General features: G+C 33.1%; 2 protein-coding genes and 1 long non-coding RNA gene across 5 annotated transcripts; 2 read left to right on the top strand and 1 right to left on the bottom strand.

Moving 5' to 3' along the window:
- The first annotated feature begins 8,283 nt into the window (after positions 1 to 8,283).
- On the top strand, positions 8,284 to 9,376 carry LOC121225142 (uncharacterized). Its single transcript, XR_005923037.1, has 2 exons — positions 8,284 to 8,385; positions 9,111 to 9,376. It is a non-coding gene; the product is annotated as an uncharacterized lncRNA (long non-coding RNA).
- Positions 9,377 to 13,339: 3,963 nt separating this feature from the next.
- On the top strand, positions 13,340 to 17,063 carry LOC121225141 (PH domain-containing protein DDB_G0275795). Its single transcript, XM_041109157.1, has 2 exons — positions 13,340 to 13,956; positions 16,175 to 17,063. Exons 1-2 carry the CDS (start codon positions 13,475 to 13,477, stop codon positions 16,782 to 16,784), a joined length of 1,092 nt encoding a protein of 363 aa, XP_040965091.1. The 5' UTR covers positions 13,340 to 13,474; the 3' UTR covers positions 16,785 to 17,063.
- Positions 17,064 to 17,448: 385 nt separating this feature from the next.
- Positions 17,449 to 21,341, bottom strand: LOC107919208 (golgin subfamily A member 4). 3 transcript variants are annotated; one of them, XM_041109160.1, is made up of 5 exons: positions 20,929 to 21,341; positions 20,120 to 20,208; positions 19,251 to 19,417; positions 19,076 to 19,177; positions 17,449 to 18,611 (listed from the first exon to the last, which is right to left on the bottom strand). In XM_041109160.1, exons 2-5 carry the CDS (start codon positions 20,122 to 20,124, stop codon positions 17,878 to 17,880), a joined length of 1,008 nt encoding a protein of 335 aa, XP_040965094.1. In that variant the 5' UTR covers positions 20,125 to 20,208; positions 20,929 to 21,341; the 3' UTR covers positions 17,449 to 17,877. The 3 variants fall into 3 exon arrangements, with proteins under 3 accessions (XP_040965094.1, XP_040965093.1, XP_040965092.1); XM_041109159.1 differs by lacking the exon at positions 20,120 to 20,208 and having other exon boundaries at positions 20,929 to 21,339; XM_041109158.1 differs by lacking the exons at positions 20,120 to 20,208; positions 20,929 to 21,341 and having other exon boundaries at positions 19,251 to 20,113.
- Between the last annotated feature and the right edge of the window lie 645 nt (positions 21,342 to 21,986).

Below are 21,986 nucleotides of genomic sequence, written 5' to 3'. Positions count from 1 at the left end.
CAAATGTATGAGATGAATGCAAAAAAAAAGAGGCATTGATTCGAATTCAATTTCATTAGAAAACTCAACTAGAAAGCAAATTTCTTTACATAAAATAAATTACATATACGGCTTCGCCTTTATACCCAAAGCCTTAACCTTCCTAAGAAGCCAAGCTAAATCTCGACCTCGGCTTGATTCTGACTCATATTTTAAACTCAATACATCGGCCTGAACTGCTAATGTTTGCAGATGATCAGCCACTTCCCGCACTTGAGTCACAGCTTCGCCCATAACGTAATCTCTATCTCTAATCTGCCTTTGAGAATGATGGAATTGCTCTTGCCATTGATCATTACTCCTCTCAAGAAGCTCCATTCGTAGCTCAGAATTGTGTAATGCGTCCTCAAGCTCCTCTACCTTTCCTTTCAGTTCTTCGATCTTATTTAAGCTTGCTCTTAATTCGATCATGGAGTTGCGACTACGGTACGAGTGAAGTGACTTTTCTAGCTCTGCCACCTTGGCCTTTAATCCTGCCTTCTCATTTCGGCACTCTAACAAACTCCTTTCCAAAGCGTTTTCTCGAGCTCGAGCATCTTGAAATTTCTTTTCCCACTGATCGGCCCTATTCTTTTCCTCATTGATCTCTTGTCGCCACTGCTCTGACGTTTTACCCAGACCGACAGTTCTCATCGACAATCGCAGCTTCTTGTAATCTGTTTTTAGACTATCCAAATCCTCTTCAGCTTTGTTCTTTCCCTTCCTTAATTTCTCGGCTTCTAGCTTGTGGATATCGATGTCTAATCCCAAATGCACTCTTTCTTCTTCTAACTGTTCTATCCTCTTTCCCAACTCAGAATTTCTTTTCTCAAAGTCTCGTTTGATGATCTCTAATTCTGACGGAACTACTTGTAGATGCTCCTCTATAGACTGAACGCAATCTTCCCTCGGCTTAGGGATGTTGTCATTGACTCTTTTACTCCACCACCCATAATATTCTGAAGTTGCCATCGCTCCTACGGTAAATCTTTTCATTTGGTGAACCTGTTTCCAAGCGTTAGATATTTCTCGAGTTTTTCTCTTGTAGTTTTCATCCTTATAAGAAAACTCACATTGAGCCAGCCCTTGTGTTGCTGGTATGAACTGTCTCGATCTATATTGTCTTAATACGAGTAAAGGGGCATAACCGACAGCTCCCCAAATTCCGAGTAAAGGGACCCAGTCGAAATCCCCACATCGATACAGGATCTCGTCGGGTACCATCCAAGGAGCTTTCCATTCAACGTCATCCTCCTGAAGATTTTGGAGAATCGTCATCCACTTCTCTTCCGTGATGTCGTCTCGTCATGGTGTAGCAACTTGTTCCTTCAATGGGGAATAGTCTTCTGAGAAGACTCGATAGGAGACATTTTCCACCTTCCAAAAGTGACTATGGAATCACACCAATAGTAGCTGTGCGCATCCGATGAACCTTCCCTCCCCTGCTCTTCGACATGCGCTTAGAGATCTGAAGGTTTCTGCTAAGATTGCCGGGATGGGCGTGACTCCTTTACTAAGCCGATCGAACAAATCAGAGACGGCCTCATCTACGTGCCCTAAAGCTCTAGGGAAAATTACCAATCCATAGATACCTAGAGCGAAGACATCCACTCTTTTCTTCACATCAGGGTGTGCTAATACTAAATCTCGCAAGCTTTTCCAAGGAACGCATTTACTGTCTCCTTTCTGTTGGATTCGGGCAGCGACCCACTGTTCGCTCATCCCTGTAATGCTCATCAATTTTTTAATAATGTCGGGACACTAGCAGCTCTAGAATAGGCCTTGTCAATTTGAATCTTTGGACACCGAAGCAAGGTCGTATATTCTTCCACGGTGGGCACCAAGTCCACTTTTCCAAAAGTGAAACAACTGTAAGCAGGATTCCAAAACTGGGCTAGGGCTCGGAATAAATGCTTGTCCACTTTGACACCAAGTAAGTAAAGCAAGTCCCCGTAGTCACAGTAAAACATCTGCTTGGTCCCGTCGTCCCATTGATCCCATATTTCCTTCATTTCTCGAAGATCATTTTGGATTACGCTGATACGGGTGAAGTCCCATAACTCTGATACGTACCCTTCTGCAAGACTATCGCCTTTCTCTCTCCACATCGTCTCAGCCCATAATCGTACAGCTGCATTGTCTTCTACTTTATCAAGAAACCTCTTTTCCATGATAAGCTTTCTATCTATACTGAACGTGAATCGACACCTCTTTTGAAATGAAAATGCCATGCAATCACAAACAAAGCAAATTAGAGCTAGGATTTAAAGTAAACAGTAATAAATAAAGCATCTATTCGGTAAGCACTAGGGTCTGGAATAGCTCTATCTCGGTGGGTTCTTATGGCTCGCTATGTGTGGTTTGGTTCTAAAGTAAGGGTACCTGAACCAGCAGATTCCTCGATCCTCACCTATTATAGGCTCATATGGACCGAGTTCAGTTCAGGGGAATACATTTCCCTATGGCCATGCGGAGATGAAAATCTCACGAAGACATAGGTACAGATGTATCCCGGAAGCGATTCACTATCCCATGCGGAGGTGAAAACCTCACGAAGGCGTAGTTTCTCACTCCCACTTAAAAGGTGTGACCAACGGTCATGCAATGGAATGTGCAGAGGTATAAAATAAAATACAGAACACGATAAAAATGTAACTCAAAACAAAAGAGATGCAATGGAAGGATCGTAAATTTAAATCGAATTTTCCACTTTCAACAAAAAGACAAGAAATAATCAACACGTGGCTTGACTCTCTTATTGTCCCCAGTGGAGTCGCCAAGCTGTTGACACCATTTTTTGATGAAAACGGGGTCGACTTGGATTTAAAAAAGAATGAAAACGGGAGTCGCCACCAATCCTTTTTTGACGAGGTGTGATCGGGTCACCTCAAAAAGTGGTTGTTTTTAATAAATGATTTAATTTTATTAAAACAACGATTTTGGTCTACGAAATTCAGAAAAATGAGTTCGGGAGCCGGTTACGCACGAGGAAGGATTAGCACCCTCGATACGCCCAAAATTGGTACCTAGTTGATTAATTAGTGTCTTAGTGTCGAAAATTGAAAATTTGAAGAGTTTTAAAAAGTGCGATCCTTAAAAGAAAATCTGATATCGTGAATTGAAACAGAAGATTCTCTTGTTCCGAAGGAATATCACATCCAGCACGTTAGGACACGATACTCTAAACCATCGAAACCAAGATCACCTTATAGTTTAATGAAACCATACTTTGAAGCTTTAAGAGGATATTTTGCTATTTAGTCAAACGAGAAATCGAAACCCAGCACGTTAGGGCACGTTTTCTCGAGTTTCCAAACGCGAAATATTGCCTTATTTAGAAAAATTTTCCTTTTGGTGTTTAGTGTCAATGCTTGACAAAACAATAACGAATACGACAAGGTGAGCAAAGTAAAATGAGTAACAACAATGCAATAGGCAAAAAGAAATGACGAGGCGATTACATAAACAAAGCATACAAATAAATAAATAGAACTAACATTTTAGAAAAAACACAAGTGTACATGGATAAATAAACAAACACCAAATAACAATGATGACAATAAATACAATTATGTAAAATATATATATATATATATGCATGTATAATTTAAAGCCATAAAATAAGAAATATATATATATTACAGAATATGAAAACATAGATAAGTATGTACATATATATAAAATCGGTAAATATTATAAAAAATGTAAATGTGTATTTATATATTTACAAATCGTGATAATATAAAATATATGTATGTGAATTATAAATATGTGAAATATACAAAAAGCATTTTTAAGAGTATAAAATATATAAGTATGTATATGATGTAAAATATGCATAAATATATGTAAGTATATAAGAATTATGAAATGTGAAAAAATATATTTAAGTAGGTATAAGTACGTATATCTACATATATATGTAAAAATATAATATTAAAAAAGGGGTATATATATATGCGTAATATATATAAATACATATATAATATAATGTTAAAGTATTCACATAATATACATAATAATAATGTTGAAAACATCTATTAATAATAAATATATACTTATATGTATTAAAGATATATTCATAAATACAAAAACATATACTAATAATCACAATAGTAAAGATAAAAAATGTATACGTAACATAATGCGAAAATATATAAATGTTGTGATATCTAAAAACATATACATAAAAATGAAAGAAATATATGACGAATAATGCAAAGATATTTGTATGAGATAATGGGAAATAGCACGATATTTACAAGTGTATACTTAATATAATTATTTAAAAAATGATATAAATAAATGAATACATGAAAATAATACCATATACACAAAAATACCTATATATATACGTGAACAAATATTAATATTAAAGAATATATAATATATGTATATAATAGTAGAAACGAAACAAAATATATATATAGTTAAATATAATACAATAATAATAAAACAACAATGATAATAATATTATATATATAACAATTAATATTTAAAATTGAATTAAACAGCAAAAATATTATGAAATTTAAGGAAAAAAAATAGATGAAAAAGGGATGAGATTGGATTAAAACCAAATCTTTGGGGCGAATTTTGAAAGAAATTAAAGGAGAATGGACTTATCAGAACGCGCGTTAAACTATGGGGGATCAAATAAGTAATTTATCCAAACACTTGAAACGACACCGTTGGAAGGGGGACTAAATCGCAAAGTGTAATAGATTTCAGGGTCAATTTATAAACAACGAATAACTTGATTGCGAAATATAAAAAATGCGGAAGGGCCAATTGCGCAAATAGCCCTTCCGCTCAAAAACACGCGGATCCTGCCCTGGTGCTGGTCGGGTCGACCCGCCCCACGTCCGAAACGACGTCGTTTTATCATTAAACAGGGGGGACCAAAACGGTGCGTTTTGGTCCCCTATAAAAGCTAAGTTTTTTTGAAAAATTCATTTGAGACCAGGTGAGGGAAAAAAAAGAAAGAAAGAGGGAGAGGGAGGGCACGGAGCGATTTCCGGCCAAGGGGGGGTCACCGGACGGCCACCGGAGGCTCGCCGGCGCCGGCGCCGGCCACCGCGTGCGGTGGCCGGAAAGGTAAAAATTTTTTATTTTTTTTGTTGACTCCTTTTTTATAAACTTATGCTATGTAAAGATATATGATAGATGAGTTTTTGAATAATAAAAAATAAAAGAAACCTTAGATCTGACTGCCTTTTCTGTTTTCGGGTGTTTTTTCTTGCTTGAATCTGCTTTTACTCTCGTATTTTTAAGTAATGTTACAATCGAAAATGAAAGGAAAAAATCCCCAAAAAATCAAAAATCCCCCCCCATTTGATACAATTTTGATTCGGGTTTTTATAACCCCTTTTCATCCTATTTCCTATTGTTTCTGTTCTGTCCCTTTGCATGGGATGGGCACAATGGAGGTGACAGAGGCATGGTGGTACAGAGGAGCAGGTGGCCGACATGGTGGCATGGAGAGCTGGGCGTGGCAGACGAGGAGGCCACGCGAGGCATGCGGCGCTAGGGTTTGGGGCATCTTTCTGCCGAAAATGTTAATGTTGTATGGGCTGGGTTTTTAATTTTTGTTTCAGGCCATGGGCTACATTGGGCTTGTTATTTTCCTTTGTAATTGGACTGTTGTTTATCTTGTTTTAATATTCGGGCCTGGGCATAAAATTGGGCCTTACAGAGTCCACTTTTATGTTTCATGTTTCCAAGTTGCCAAATTATCATTAATTGATTAATACATGGAAATGTTGTGCGTAAATGCAAGTGAATATATATAAGCTAATCTAGTTTGTTATTAAAGCATGAACACGTTGTTTTGTCTTGATGAATTATTGTTAAATGTGATTTTATAAAAAGTGATATTACGATATGTGATGTATGCATGAACATGTGAATAAATAAGCTAAATGAGTTGATTAATATTGTATGAATATGTTAGCATGTCATCATAGTAATGTGTAATTACGTGTGAGAGTATATACTAGTTTTATGATTTAATGAAGAGTGAATATGTTATTTTGACTTGGTTAGAAAATGGTTGTAAAGGTGTTTTAGTATGCTCTTATTTAACCTTTGATGTTATGTATACTTTGTGGTTATTCTGACATTCACTGAGCTTGTTTAAGCTCACCCACTCTTTTCAAACATTGCAGACAGTTAGCGGTGCGGTGTGAGGCGGTGCAAAAATTCCAAAGGAGTGATCCAAGTTAGATTTAGCATTTCAATAGGTGATTTATAGCTATTATTTTGAATTGTAGGAATAAGGCAATGTGGTTGATTTGTTGGTTGAATACTGCTATGATGTTTTGGATGATTACTTAATTTTTTTACTCAAAGAATTTATAGATGTTTGACATTAGTTTATTGGTATTGGTTAGCTTAAACTATAAATGATGCTTTGAGTTGTAATTTCATTTATTTTTTTATGCCAAACTTTGAAGCTAATATGCATGTTGAATTGGTATAGGTATAGTTGTGTTAATGTGTTGTTTTGGTGTTATTTTTGTTGTTTTGTGCAAATGTATCGATAATTGGGTATTTAGTATCGATGCCTCCATTATATTTCGAATGTGTAGGAAGTCAATAACTCATTTTAGTATCGATACCATTTCTCGAGTATCGATACTCGAGGCAAAAATACCGATACTTTTTTATTTGTATCGAAAATTTGTTGGGTTTTAATTCTTTTGCAGAGAAACAAAATGCTAAAATGGTGTCGATTTTCTAAATGGTATCAATACCCCTTATTAAAAATATCGATACCATTGAATGAGTATCGATACCTATGTGACCTTTTAGAAATTTATGTTAAATGGTTTTTAAGCATACTTTTAACTTGTTACAAGGTTGATTATTGTATGTTTAGAAAATTTTAACTTTGTCTAGGGGAGATTAGACGTAAACCTCATTTAGTTATTTGATTATGATGTTAATCCTATGTCAATGAGATATTTTATGCTTTGTTGATGAAGAGACATTGGTGTAGCGTCCTATTACTCGAGCTCAGCAATCAGGTCAGGTATAGGGTGTTACAATCCTACATTTAAAAAATAAAAAAGTTGTGGAGATTTTGTACTATTATAAATAGAGGTTGTTTTTCCATCTTTAAATTATCCCCAAATTTGCCATATTCTTCTTAAGGCAACTTTTTCCCTCTCATTTTTTGTAATATTGCACTTGTATCTTTTGTACTGAAATATATTTGGTAGTGTCCGAGGACGTAGGTGTACTTTGCCAAAAATCTTTAAATTTTTAGTGTTCTTTATTGCTTTTTATTTATCTTTCAATATTTTGTAAGGTATAATTTTAATGATATATTGTACTATTAAATTAAATTGTAGGGTATAACTGCAGTGATATATTGTACTATCAAATTAAAGTGTAGTGTATAATTGTAGTGATATATTGTATTCTCTTTTACTTTATTAGCACACCAATAAAGATATGAAGTAGCTAATCACACCATGCAAAGACAATCACCACAAAAGCAGCTCGAAAAAGTTAATTTAATAGAGAGAGTAAATTATTGTACTAGAAAAACTGACTAGGTTTGATTATCAAGAAAGATTGGAGAGGTCAATCCAAAAATAACAAAGAATCAATTTGTTCTCAATGGTTCAACATAACGAGGCTCAGGTGCCACTTGTAAGAACCGTAAAAAAAAGATCTGATATAAAACTTTATTAACCATGATTTATCATGTCAAATCATCAAAAACAAAACTAAATGCGGAAGCGCACCTGAATCCATTGATTTCTTAGAATCTTTGATCTTTTGGTTTTGATCTTCCAAATTAACAGACAAGTAATTCAGATAACGTAACTCTCTCTTTTCTAAAGATGAGATACTAGAAAAGTTAAAGTATATATAATTTGGGGACTATAACCCTAATATATAACTTTTGCATATTAACATATTTTCTAATCATTCCATCATTAATCAAAAATTAGTTAATAGAGTATTTACAGATATTTGACACATACTTTATTTAATAACTAAAACCCAATAAACCTTAACCAAATTAGACCATTTTTAATAGCAAATAATAACATGTAATACTCTTATTATATATGTGATGTCTATATTTTCTAACGTCTTAGGAAACACCCACAAAATAATAAATTATTTACTTTTATGGTAATAATTGCATACACAAGATTTCTTGCCAATTAAAGCAAATTTAAAAAGGAAAAAAATTGAAGAAAATTGCCAACTAGGTCCTCTATAAATTTAGGAGAATTGCATCTTCCCTTCCATTAAACAAAAAAGAAAGAGAAGAAGAAAAAGAAAAAGTCATGAAAAATTCCCAAGTTTCTGCTCTACTTTTCCTGTTGGTTCTTCTTTTCTCTACTGGTAAAATCCCCTACTCACTATATTTTCTCATTCATTTCAGTTGTATTTTATTTAGCTCTCTTTAATATTGTAACTATTATTAAAATTTTAAACTTATTTAAACCCCAAAAATATTAGTAATCTTTGGTAAGGTAGCATCTTAAATAAAGTTATCAAAACACAATTATTAAAGCATTGATTAGATAATGATTGGTTTTGATTTTAAATCAGTTTATTCAATTGTTGGGTAATATATAACAAGTGTTGGGTGCAATGATAAAGCACACTGTATTCTCAAAAAGAGATACATGTTCAAACCCTAAACATGGACCATAAAAGGATATGAAGAAATCAAAATAATATTTAAAGTGTCATAAGTTAAATTATAAATTATTTTTATTTACGTATAGTGTAGAAAACTAAAAACCAGGTTATAAAAAATAAAGAAAACATTATAATCATTTAAGAAAAAGCTCTAACATTTGTTTTATTAATTAAAGGTGTTTATCGTATCTTCAAAATTGTTGAATCAATCGTGTGTAGGGGGTGTGAGTTCAAGATTCTAGTAATTTTTTATGTTTTATAATGTATCCTCAATTTTTATTTAGATATAATTTTATAATCATTTTGAAATTCTTTTCTAGTGAATATAATTTGATAAATGAAACAGCCTAAATTAAGAATATGTAGTGTTTTTAAATTAGATATTGAATCAAATTATTAACGGTGGAAATAATGGGAAGCAGGGAAAGAGGTGGTAGCGACGGAAAATGGACGCAGCTGCAGTGAAGGAATAAAAATGGCAGGACCTTGCAAAAACCCAGAATGCTCGAATTTATGTAAGGAACGCCATGGAGATGAAGCCATCGGAGTTTGTCTTGGTGGTTGCTTTTGTCGATACCCTTGTCTTTCTTCTTAAATCCAATTAATGTTTGATGTGCTACATCATAGCTTTAATAATGCCAAAACCCCTCTAATTAAATTCAATAAAACTCACATCTATTCATCTTTTCATTGCTCTTATACCACTAATTTATCAATTCAAACACTAACAACTTCATGTTATATTCACAAGCAAAATAACAAATGATATATATATATATATATATATATATTATAAAAGTCTTGAGTAAGATTGTATTTTGTCTCTTCTATTCAGAAAATGAGGAAATTATTCTTTATAAGTTGGATTAAAGAGCATATTTATCATTTTTATTGAAAATTTCATCTATTTTTGCTGTTAAAAACGGGTGTAGCCGGTGAAATAACCAAATAGTTATCACATGTACCTCATACTGATGTATAGGAACTAATTTTTAACAGTAAAAATGGATGAAATTTTTAACAAAATGACAAGTTTGCTCTTTGATTTAACGTATATAAACTAATTTGCCCAATTTTTTAATAGAGAGGACAAAATGCAATCCAACTTTTAATATAAAATCCTCCTTTTTTTAGTACTATTATTTTATTTATGAGTTAATTATGCCATACATCCTTAAATTATAGTCGTCATTCTAAATTGGTCCCTAAACTATAAAACATTCTATTTATATCCTTCAACTATTGAAGTTAAATTAATAAAGTCCTTCCATTACTAAGATAATTAATTTTTAACCGTTAAATAAAATGTTAAATCTTATGTAGCATAGTTTAGAATGAAAAGTTTTAAAAGTGATAAAAAACTATTTGCGATTACGAACACACTATCTGTTTCAAATATTTCCAAGATTTTGTTTCATTATAAAACACCATTGCAACACCACACATGAATACGATCCAATTCACGGATAGATTTTTTGTAGAAATCTTTTCGAGAAAAAGTCACGGGATGAGAAATTCACTAATGTTGAAAACTAAATGATACAAAAAGAGTTTTGACTACATCTATTTAAATGTTGAAAAACCCTATTCTAATCAATATCAAATAGAAGAAGTGCAGTTATATATGGATTCTACTTGTGCGGCTTGGCCTTTCGCCCCTACAAAACCCCTTATTTTGCCATTGTATTTTATTTCTTTAACAAGTGATGAGATTCAAGTCACACAACTCTAACATCTCTCAACAATCTTGATCATATTATATATCATAAAGTAATGTACACAAGTAAATAAAAAAACAATTAAGAGACATCATAAAACTTTACATTTCATCAATCATAATAATTATAATTATCCCACCTCATATCTTATTAACATATAATACTTATAAATTCTTTATATTTAGAAAACAATTTCTATATGAAATTCATTTTAAGTTTATAAACTATAAAAAATTAATCAATAAAAATTTATTATATTTTTAATTCTTCGATTTTTTTTAACAATCTCATTATAGGTTCTAATCATATATATATGCTCTTTTTGATACAAAGTCTAGAATTACCCATAGTTCTTCCCCAACCCATAAATAGGAGTATAATGTGCTTCAACGCACTTAAACCCACATCCTTTTGCATTGGTAACAATGTCTATGCCAATCAAACTAAGACTCAATCGGTAAATCCTCAATATTTTTTAAAAAGTTCTCATCGTATTGAATATTGAATTTTTAATAAAATTCATATCACATGTTTTCTTACACATTCCTAAAATATAGAAAAATGTGTATAAAAATTTTACATAAATCTATTAATTTTCTAACAACTATGATAACCAAAATTCAGTGTCCTCCAAAATCTAGACAGCCAAATTCCACGCTATCAAACTCCGAAGCAAATAAGATTATTGAAATAAAATTAAGATATACATAACAAATAAAACATAAAAAGTTAAATTATAGAATATTAATAATAAAAGAAAATGAAAAGCAAACATCTTTAAACTACCCTCGTTCTAACCCAAATTATGGGTGTTATCTCTCTTAAAAACAACAATTTCCAAGTGATCTGATCAGTGGTTGGAGTTGGTTCCAAACAGTGGACTTCACCACGACATGCCTCCTTCACTAACCATTCATCTATACAAAGTTGATGGTATAGATGTCTGCAGTTATGTAGAACCCTGCAGCAATCCCCATCTTGGAACTCTTCCAAACAGATTACACACTGGGTACAATATGATTCAATTTCTTCATTCATGTACTGAACAATAGTCCCAACCATGCTTGGTCTTGGGAGTCTTTCCAATGGATGTATTTGCATGGTCCGATTAGCTACTCGATGGTTAAGAAAACAAAGCAGTAAAATAAGCATCATAAATAGAAAGATACTGGTAAAATAATTGGTAATCCAATACTAACTAGGAAGTTAAATTTAATTGGGAATTTAACCACTACTTTTACTAGGAAATCAATATAAGGAATACTCAATAATTATCTCTATTATTTATAAAGAATATATTCATCGATAAACCGTTCATTATATTTTAAAATCAACTTTTTTATTATTTTTATTTTATTAAATTTATTCAATATTTTAGAAAATAATTTAACTTCATTAAAATGCTTTGATTTATTTGATAATTAATATAAATATTTTATTTTTTTAGAGTTTTAGATTTTGATTTTTTGAAAATATTTTTATTTTTATTTAAAAAGATAGAAAAGAGAATACAAACTAAGTAAATAGAGTTTGTTGTCTATAAATAAATAACATTTCTACCTTTATTTTTAAAATATATTTTTAAAATTAGTATTATATTATATTCACCTCTCTGAATCCAAATCAATCTAATTTAATTTCATTAAAAAATATTTTTATTAAATTAAAATTTTATGGTCACAGTTAAATCGAGTAACTCTCACAAAATCCATCTAAATTTGGAACAAGAACAAGTTTCATGATATTTAGGATTAAGAAATTTAAAAAAAAACCAAAAATTAATTCAAATGCTGATATATAGGGTGGGTTTTGGAAGGACGGTACAGTGCATTTAGCTTACTTTACTTTTTATCTTATGCTACAATATCGCTACAATATTTAATTTTACCATCATCATTGTTTTTACACTAACCGCAGCTAAACCCACCGTCTATTCAAACTCACCCTTAATTACTTTACTAAATCCATATCAGTTTCGATAATTAATTTGATTTGTGGTCCGCAAATTTAGAAAAAAATATTTTTGTTAGGTTTAATAAAAATATCTTTAAATATTATATAATTTTTACAAGATAATTAATTCAATTATTCAATTATATTTAATATACTTTTAAAAAATTAGTAAAAGGTAAAAGCACCTCTTGAGTCTCTCTCAATTTAGATATTGAGTAAATTAGTTTTTCTAAAAAAATTAGTGTAATTTAATCCCTATAAAATTGGATAGTGAGTAATTAAGGATAATTAATCACGATAATTAAAATAAAAAAATTTCAAAAATATTAATAATGTGATTAATTATTTTTAGATGTTCATTTTTTAAATTATTCTGGATTAAAATTTACTTAATATCAAAATTGAGATGTATTGGAGAGATGCTTTTACTTTACTAAAATAATATAGATTATAAAGCCTCTCTAATCCCTCTCAATTTTAAAATTGAGCAAATTGATCCCTCTAGAAAAATTGAGAAATTTAATTCCGTCAATTTCAAAAGTGAGCACCTAATGACAATTAAGCATTGCATTAGTGCCTTCCATCAATTGTTCATAATTTTGATTGGTATAATAATAAATTTAACCTTCGATGTTTACCTATTTTGTCACTTTGACCTTAATTCTAATAAATTCAATAAATTCAACATCTACACAAATGTTGCGAGATAAATTTGTTAAATTAAGATCTCATTGACAGGATTTGTAAACTTTAAGAGCTAAATTTATTATACCAATCAAAAGAATGTACAGTTGATGGGAAATATTAACATTATGATTAATTGGAATTCCCTGAAATTGACATAAATTAAATTGAATTGCTATGATTTTATATAAGAGGGATCAACTTGCTTAATTTCGAAATTAAGAGGAACTGGAGGGGTGTTTTTACGTTAGTAAAATAATATATTATCCGACAGAAAAATGGATAGGAAGCGAAGTAGTAGGACAGGAGGGGGTTGACTTAACAATTGGTCCGAATCCATGTCAGAAAAGTAAAGTACATTATTAACTCAATAATTTTCACAAATATATCTCAGAGAAAGACAAAAGCAAAACCAAAGCTTTGAGAAAAAAATGGAGGAAGACAAGTCAATGAGTCCTCAGCAGCGGCAGCAGCAGCAATTTCTCTTACACCAACAGAAACAACAACAGCAACAGCAACAGCAACAAATGCTTCTCTTACAACAACTTCAGAAACAAGCCCAACATCATCAGCAACAGCAGCAGGCAATTTCTCGCTTCCCTTCCAACATTGATGCCCATTTACGTACTACTCCTGGTGTTCTTCCCAATCGTGCTATTAACATCCACCCAAACCCTAATTCAACCCCCAATCCTAACCCTAACCCTAACCCTAATTCCACTCCTAATTCACAACAACAGCAACAGCCCCCACAATCACAGCAACAGCAACAGCAGCGGCAACAACAGCAGCAGCAGAAGCAGATGCGGCCGTTGAATCAAGCTGAACTTCGGATGGCTTATCAGGATGCCTTGCGTGTTTGTCACCCTGATTTTAAACGACCCTTTTCTTCCCTTGAAGATGCCTGTGAAAGGTTTGTCTGCTAATTCTCTAACTTTTTAGGAAATGGAATTCTGGGTTTTGTTGGTTCTTTAAATTTTCCTTTTTTATGTATTGGTTGGTGTGGAAATGGCCAAAAAAATGATAATTGTTGGACACCATATAATAGAAATTTCTTCCTTTCTGTTTTGTTGTTAAGTAAAGGTGAAAAGGTGGGAGTTCAAACTTTAGAAAAAAAAAAGGATGAAAATATGATGGTTTGAAATAATGGATTCTTTTTATTATGTTATTGAATTTTGACTAGCATGTGCAGTTTTTGGAAAATTAACTCTTAAGTACTTCTTGTTGCTATTTTCTAGTCGAAGGTTGTATTCCTGCTGTTTGATGTGCAAATTTGGGCAGTTTTATAATGTAAAGATTGTATATTGATTTATCTGCTACAGAAATTAGGGTCTGAATATTAGTGACTGCCATAAGTTTCTCAGTAATGGTAACATGATGGAGCCATTTATAAAGTTTTAGGAACAGGTTATGTCAGATATTTTGATGCTTTCTCGCTGGTGGGATACAATTGTAAATGAGATTTCCAGAAACTATGTGGGAGATAATGTTGATTTGTTTCATGTAATTGCTTCTTCGTTATCTTTCTCTTGTCTAGTTCATCCAAGGTTGAGGACATATAAAAGACTATAATTTATTGGGATTTATATGCATGAGACTGAAAAATTGCTGATGCATTGTGACACATGGCAATTTGGTGGGAAGAATTATGGGATTTATCTACATTTGTCTGGCAAATACTTGGTAAATTAACTTTTGCATGGTTTCCTAGCAAATAGGAGATAAGATGTTCATATTTGGAGGTATACTCCATCTGTTAGGAACCGGTTCCACTAGACAGTTTCGTTCTGGTCAGCTTTATCATCTGTTTCATGTGAACAAAGTGAACGAAAAAAAAAAAGAAATTCTTTTAACATTCAAAGTTACATGAAATTATTTTCACAAGAATTGTATCTTCTTGATTGCATTGAGCTGAGTTGTCAAAAATCAAGCATCAGCAGCTAACATTCACATGTTGCATGTTTATTTGCATAAAAAAATGGAGTTGACAGAGTGATTAAATGATATCTTAGTGTCCTAACTAGTGTTTGTACAGCTTTCATATGCTGCTATCATCTTACCCAAGATGTTTCACCCATTTTTTTGGACTTCACTTTGCATTTTCTCAGTTAAGTATCGAGGCTTCCAGAATTTCTTGTGACTGAATATTTGTTTAGTGTCTTGCTTCTTGTGACAACGAGAACATGTGGAAATACATATACATGCATGCAATTTAAACTAATTCTGCTTGTCCCTCCTGCTGAATCCTTTTCCCTCCTTTTTTTTCTTGGCTATAATCCCTTTTTTTTTTTTTTTCCTTTTCAGTTTATAGATATAGAGTTGTATGGACTGAAGAAAGTAGTTACTATCTATCATAACTTATGTGAGGACGGGTTTACATGACCTGAGGATAATACATTAGCCAGCTATTTAACTTTGACCTTTGGATGGCATTGGTTATATGATTCGAAGTATCTCTGTCTTGAGTATTCCTTTTTATGTCTCAAGTTTTATGGCCTAATTTCCTTCAAACATAACATGGAGAAGTGAAAAAAAATGGAAATAGAGAGTGGCCATCCTTCTAGGAAAATAAAATCCTTTTGGCATACAATGAATGAAAAACTAGCATGTCTGTCATATATAGCTACAATGGAGTTTTTGAATTATCCTGGTAATAATAAATAATAGTAAATTTATTCTTTTGATGGTGCAAAATACCAATCTGTAAACCCTGGTTGAATATTTGCGAAATAATAATATGGAAGCTCATTCATTCGAAGTTTGAGGGTATTTTGCAAACCGTATTTGGAAGATAGGGAACATGGTTAGGGATAGGAAGGCGAGATTTGTTTGCTTTTCACATGAATCACTTCATCCCATGGAGGGTAATAGACCTTTATAGTGTATTTTACTGTGTCATAGTTGTGTTTTAAGGTATTTTATATTTGTATGAATTGTGGTATTAATAATTCATGTTAAATGGAGTTGAGACATTCATGTATCTGTGTCATGTATTGCCAGGTCTAGATAAAATAGTAGTAATTTGAGTTCTCTCTCCCTTCATGCTTGAAGAATTTACACTACAACATCTGGGATTAAATAGTTTTTTCGTGCTTTATGTTCTTTGAAGTGTATTTCATGAAAACGTGTAGGTTACTACCTTACCATGTTGTAGCAGACTATGAAGCAGAGGAGGATGACAGAATTCTTGATTCTGACACAACGGGCCAGATGCCATCTCGGTCCCAGCAGTGGGATCACAACATTGCTGCCAAAGTCGCCGAGTTCACAGCGACGTTCGAGAAACAGGCACTTGCCTTCAACATAATATCTCGCAAACGAGCCGCAGGGGAATTTCGATCTGAGGAAAGGTTGATGGTTGAGCAGGCTCTTCTCCAGGAAGAGAAGAGAGCCATGCTTGAGTTGAGAGCAGAAATAGAATCAAGGGAGAAGGCTAGTCGGGAGGCTCATGAGGCTAAGTTGCGAATGGCAGCAATGGTTCAGGCAGAGCAAGCTCATGCTGAAATAATGGCCCAAGGACCTATAAGAGCAAATGCTCTTGGATCTCATGGTCATGACATTGGAGAACAGTCACAGGGTTTAAACCCTGATGAGATGATGAACGGATGGGGGAACAATGCACCTCGGGATGAAAAGGAGCCTTCGGAAGTTTTCTTGAATGATGAAGAGACTGAAAACGGAGATACAAGTGTGCAGAACGAATGGCGTGAAGTCGGGGAGTTTGATTTGAACAGTAGATAGGTCATGGATGGTGGTGCTTAGTTGGCATTTTGGCATCTCCTTTTCTTAATCGATTTTTTATTAACCTAATTTGTAAAAGAAAAAGTAAAACACGTAGTGATAGGCATAGATGGACATTTTCATTACGTTGTGTTTTTATTGTATTTATTTAGGCATAGACAAGCAAAGCATTTGCTTTGGTGAGCTGCTGCTGGCTTCCATTTAACCTTTTAAATGATCTTTGTAAATTCGCCCATGTTAAATGAATGACTGATCCGAATTCCGAAGTTTATACAAAAAGAAAATATCACTAGTCAAAGTTAGACATCGATTCTGTCAAATTACCACCAAATCATTTCCTCTCTTTTTTCTTTATTTTAGCTCTTTTTCTTTTTGTTTCTTTTCTTTCTCTGTTCCCTCCTAACTTTTCTCTCTCTCAGAACATGTCTGCTGAAAATTGAATATTTTTCTTTTTCATTTTCTAGAATTTGAGCATTCTTTGCTGAGTTGCATTTGCCTATATCTTTTTTGCTACATTATTTTCTTTAAATATTTATATTTTTTCAACAAAAACGTAATTGTCTCTCCATTAAATTTTCATGGATGCCAATGCCATAGGTATAGCTCCTGTTATGCGTTACTTAAAAAGACCAAAAAACAAACAAAAAGACTATGAACCCAGAACTTAGTTCATATGGCTCATGCAACCAACCTTAAAAGAAAATATCAAACAAGTCTGGCATCAGAATCACACAATATTTACAACCCTTTTCCTAGATGCAATTGACTTTGTGCCAAAAAAAAAGGGTCCTAACACTCAGAAAACTTGGTTTCTAATTTCTACAGGAAGAAAGACACTCGCAAAGCAAGGGAAAAATAAATAACAAACCAATATAGTGGTGCCTACTTCTTTGCTTTTCCCTCTTCTTTCTCTCACTCATATCTCATTCTCATACATACAGATGCACAGGCAAAGAACGTATCATCCAACATTATACTTAAAGCCAACGACACTAGGAAAGAAAGGAGGGAAAAAAGGCATTTTCTTTAACCTCAAATTGAAGGAAGAAACAGGGGAAAACAAAGCAAGAATGCGTATTATCTTAAATAGTACCTACAAAATGTTGGGGAGCTGGGAATCCAATCTCTGTTGCAACTCCTTGATCTTCATGGAAAGCTCCAGCTTCTGCTCCTTGTAGCTCTGCAGCAAATACTCTTTCCCTTCTATCACCTCTTTTAGTTCTCCTACTTCTCTCTTCAGCATCTCAATTCTCTCCCCATCCCCCCTTCCCTTTTCAGGGGAGTCTGAGTTGCTCTCCACATCAAGATACCCATTAGCATGGCCATTTCTTATGTCTGATGGCCAAGCTGTATCGATTGATGTCATCTTATTTGTGCCACCATGTCCCACACAGTGATCTGCAATTGCCTTCCTCAGCCTTTGGATTTCTCTCTGAGAGTCGAACAAGTCTCTATTTGCAGCATCCAGTTGTGATTGTAGGTGAGTTGAGTGTGTCACCTGAGCATTCAGTGAATTCTGCAGTTCCATAATCTGATCCTGCATCTCCAGAATCATACCATCTCTTCTTTTTAAGTGTTGCCTTAGTTTCTGTATCACTTCCCGCTTGCTAAATATGTCAGAGCCAGATTCTGAGACACATGGTGAGTCAGAGCAGTTAGAATGATGAAATGGCCTAGGAGGCAACTCAAGGCGATCTGGAGATGATGCCCACATAACACCATTATCCTTGCTGAAATCAGAGGTGGGAACTGTCACCAGAGGGAGAGCAACCTCAGATTCTGGCAGTATCTGTCCATTGGGTGGGTGCTTCTCTATGTTTTCAGCTCCTGTTTTGAGCCCAAACTTAAATAAAAGACCAAAAGGTGCAAGAAACGGTAAAAACACATACATTTCAGACTTATGTTGATCTAACTCCTCATTTTTTCTAAACTACCAGTATCAGTCGCATATAAACACCACAAAGCGGGTATGATTAAAAACTTAGATGCCATGTCTTAACACTCCGAAGGCAAGGAATTTGATATTATGATGGGATTCATAAAAGGCTTAGTACTTGAGGAAAATGAGACTCTGTTTCTTCTATTTCCAGTGAATACGTGACTATTTACACTAAAAAAAGAGATATGGGGAAAGAAATCAAACTAGAGAATTCATAACAATTCCATTTCTTCACTTTATTATCCCACTTGAAAGACCCAAGCAAAAGCATAGAAAGTGAAAAACTAAAACAAGTGCATGTATATATGTTAAAGCTTCGGACATCTCAAACTGTAAGATAGCCGCACCACACCTGACATGCAGTTGAAACAACCATCATCTTCTTCAGTAAATGCGTACATGTTTGAATGCAATCGGCAACCTGACGATCTCCTTCTATCAGAAGTTCCATTCCCTGTAATAAACTCTAAATTTAGAATTAGCTATTTATTCAACACAAATTATTGAAGCAACAGATACCAGTCTACCTTTCAAGCTGGCAGTAGCATTGTCCTGCTGCTTTATGTCAAGTGCCTGCTTCGGCTTGTAACCAAGTCTAACTGATAAAGTACTTAGCAAAGCACCACCAGCGATGAGAATCCAATTTGGCCCCTCACCCTGAAAATTTTTTGACTTCTGACCCCTAGATACCCGACTGTTTCTTGTATTCATTTTAAGAGCAAGTGAAGGGTTAGATGAGAAAACTTTGAATCACCCAAATATGGCCTACAGTCAGAGTACACAACATGCAATTACTATCCATGTAAAACAAAAGTGAGGTGAAATAGCATAAAGAAAGCAATAAGTTCTACAAAATCCACTTCTTAATAAGAAACAAAAGGGTCTTGAGACTTGAATGTGAACTAAATACGTCAATAGAACAACTTTTTGAGAGCAATTAGATATCTTTAGATAAAGAATCAATTCCCACTCTCCGTACATCCCACAGACCTACTAAACATTATAGATTCTTTTGATTATTATTATTATTATTATTATTATTATTATTATTATTATTATTATTATTATTATTATTATTTACTTTTTATAGATTGTCCCATCATGAAAAAGCATCTGGAGGCATCTGTAGCTCTTGACAGATAAGCTTTTGTTATGGGAAAATGAGTTGATGTCATAAAATACATCCAAAGGTCAAAATCAAAAGCCTTTTGAATAACAAAGCCACAAAATTCTCCCCATGCTATGCTTTGTGCAACAAGCAAAATAAAAATAAATGCAATTACGCTGCTCAACTTACAACAGAAAGGTTAGTCTCTCTAAGCGAATGTAAACGACAACATCTCAAGCATTACAAGTCTAAAACACATCATAATACTTTAAAGTCCTATACTTCTACCTCATTTAGGCAGTCAAGTAGCACATAAACGATAGACAACATCTTAAAAACAGATGAACCAGGTGCTGAAGACCAACAAAATCAACACCCTACAAAAATAAAACAGATGAGAGAAAAAAAAGAGTAACGATCAACCGGTCTTAATGCAAGTAGACATATGTCACAAGAGACACTACGTATTATCCTAGACTCAAATCAAAGAAAAACATTATTGTTCAACTAACTCATCTCTTTCATGTAATTTTAGCTATGCGTGTATCATAAAATAGTGTATTTAATAAAAATTAAAAATCAAAGAGAAAATTTCAAAATTTAAAAGAAAAATAGTGTATTTGTGTGGTTAAGTTAAAAAAAACTTTGCCCAAATGCTACAACGAAGCAGAAATAGGATTCAAATTTCTATTCAGACAATGCGCATAAGGATTCAAGACTACTGTTATGAGAACTCAAACTCCAAGTTCTAGTATAAAATAAATAAATAAATAAGCGCAAGCTATCCACTATCTAAAACTGAGCTCACATTTCTCTTAACACCTACAAGTATCGTTACAAAAAAACACTAATATTGTTAAAACCTACAAGTTTCTAATACAATTCCTAAACAATTTAAACCCAAAATCCCCCACCCCCCCCCCCAAAAAAAATACTAATGTAAACTTTTAATCTATTCTTTTAATCCTTCTCCTCTTAGTTATTAATTCAATGAAAAAACCGAACAAATAAACTCACATCAACTAAAACACAGAAGTGCAAACTTTGAGGAGGAACAAAGGGAAAGAAGATAATCAAAAGAGATGGCAAAAGCAAACCTCATCCAAATAAAAATTAGGGTTTACTTCGACAGGGTTTCTCCGGGAACTCCGTCAACGGCGTCGTTTTCGACAAGTGCTTCCCTCCTCTGTCACTATTCACTCCCGCCCTCCCTTTCTCTCTCTCTTTAGAAATGGCAATATCAGAGGGTTTTTCAAATGGCGGCTTTTAGGCTTTGGCTGATAGATAATTTTCCTTCCCTTTTTTTCTTTTAAAAAAAATTATAGAAAATAAAATATTAAAGAAATACAAAATCGGGAGGGGTTTTTTACCGCGTCGTAATGACACGTGTCTGCGTTTGCCTTCAATATTCCGTTTATTTCGGTTTAAGTTTGTTAGGATTGGCTAATTGGTTGGTCCATTTTTTTGTTTTGTTTTGAAAAGCTTAAAATTTCCCAAATTTTTATGATTATCTTTTGGATTTTTGCTAAAAGGAACCCTTTAATCCTATAATTTGCATATCCGATCTTTTATTCTTAATACTATCTTATTTGAAAATTTATTTTTAATTCAAAATTTGGATAAATTTAATGAATTTGGGAGAATTGTTTTTCAAAATTAAGACATTTATCGTGGATAATAATAATTAGTCTCTTCATCACTAGTATTTTTTGAAAAAATAAATGATTGGTCATGAAATGTGTATTGAAAAATGTATAATATTTTTTAGAGATTATGCGTAGATGTATGTTTGCCTTGTGCTTTCTTTTTAATGAGCGCATTAAAATAGTAAATAAAATTATCAAATAATGCATGTTGACACCATTTTTTAGATGAAAAACGGGGTCGACTTGGGTTTTGACGAAAACTGATAAAACGGGAGTCACCACCAATCTTTTTTTATAAAGTGTGATTGGATCACCTTGAAAAGTGGTTGTTTTTAATAAATGATTTGATTTTATTAAAACAACGGTTTTGGTCCACGAAATTCAAAAAAAAAGGTTCAATAGTCGGTTACGCACGAGGAAGGATTAGCACCCTCGATACGCCCAAAAATTGGTACCTAGTTGATTATTTAATGTATTAGTGTCGAAAAACTGAAAACTTTAAAGAATTT

The sequence above is a fragment of the Gossypium hirsutum genome, chromosome D13 (genome assembly GCF_007990345.1).
Source record: "Gossypium hirsutum isolate 1008001.06 chromosome D13, Gossypium_hirsutum_v2.1, whole genome shotgun sequence".
NCBI classification, from domain to species: Eukaryota; Viridiplantae; Streptophyta; class Magnoliopsida; order Malvales; family Malvaceae; genus Gossypium; species Gossypium hirsutum.
The sequence above is the reverse complement of the archived record's forward strand: the minus strand, read 5'-3'. Positions and strand labels throughout refer to the sequence as shown.

Bases quoted from the DNA above. Each gene is read 5' to 3' on its own strand.
- LOC107919208 (XM_041109158.1), bottom strand. From the start codon at position 19,434: ATGAATACAAGAAACAGTCGGGTATCTAGGGGTCAGAAGTCAAAAAAT. The intron at 19,178-19,250 runs GTAGACTGGTAT...AGTTTATTACAG, and splicing joins TGCTACTGCCAGCTTGAAAG to GGAATGGAACTTCTGATAGA. The intron at 18,612-19,075 runs GTGTGGTGCGGC...GGCTCAAAACAG, and splicing joins TTGTTTCAACTGCATGTCAG to GAGCTGAAAACATAGAGAAG.
- LOC121225141 (XM_041109157.1), top strand. From the start codon at position 13,475: ATGGAGGAAGACAAGTCAATGAGTCCTCAGCAGCGGCAGCAGCAGCAA. The intron at 13,957-16,174 runs GTTTGTCTGCTA...GAAAACGTGTAG, and splicing joins CTTGAAGATGCCTGTGAAAG to GTTACTACCTTACCATGTTG.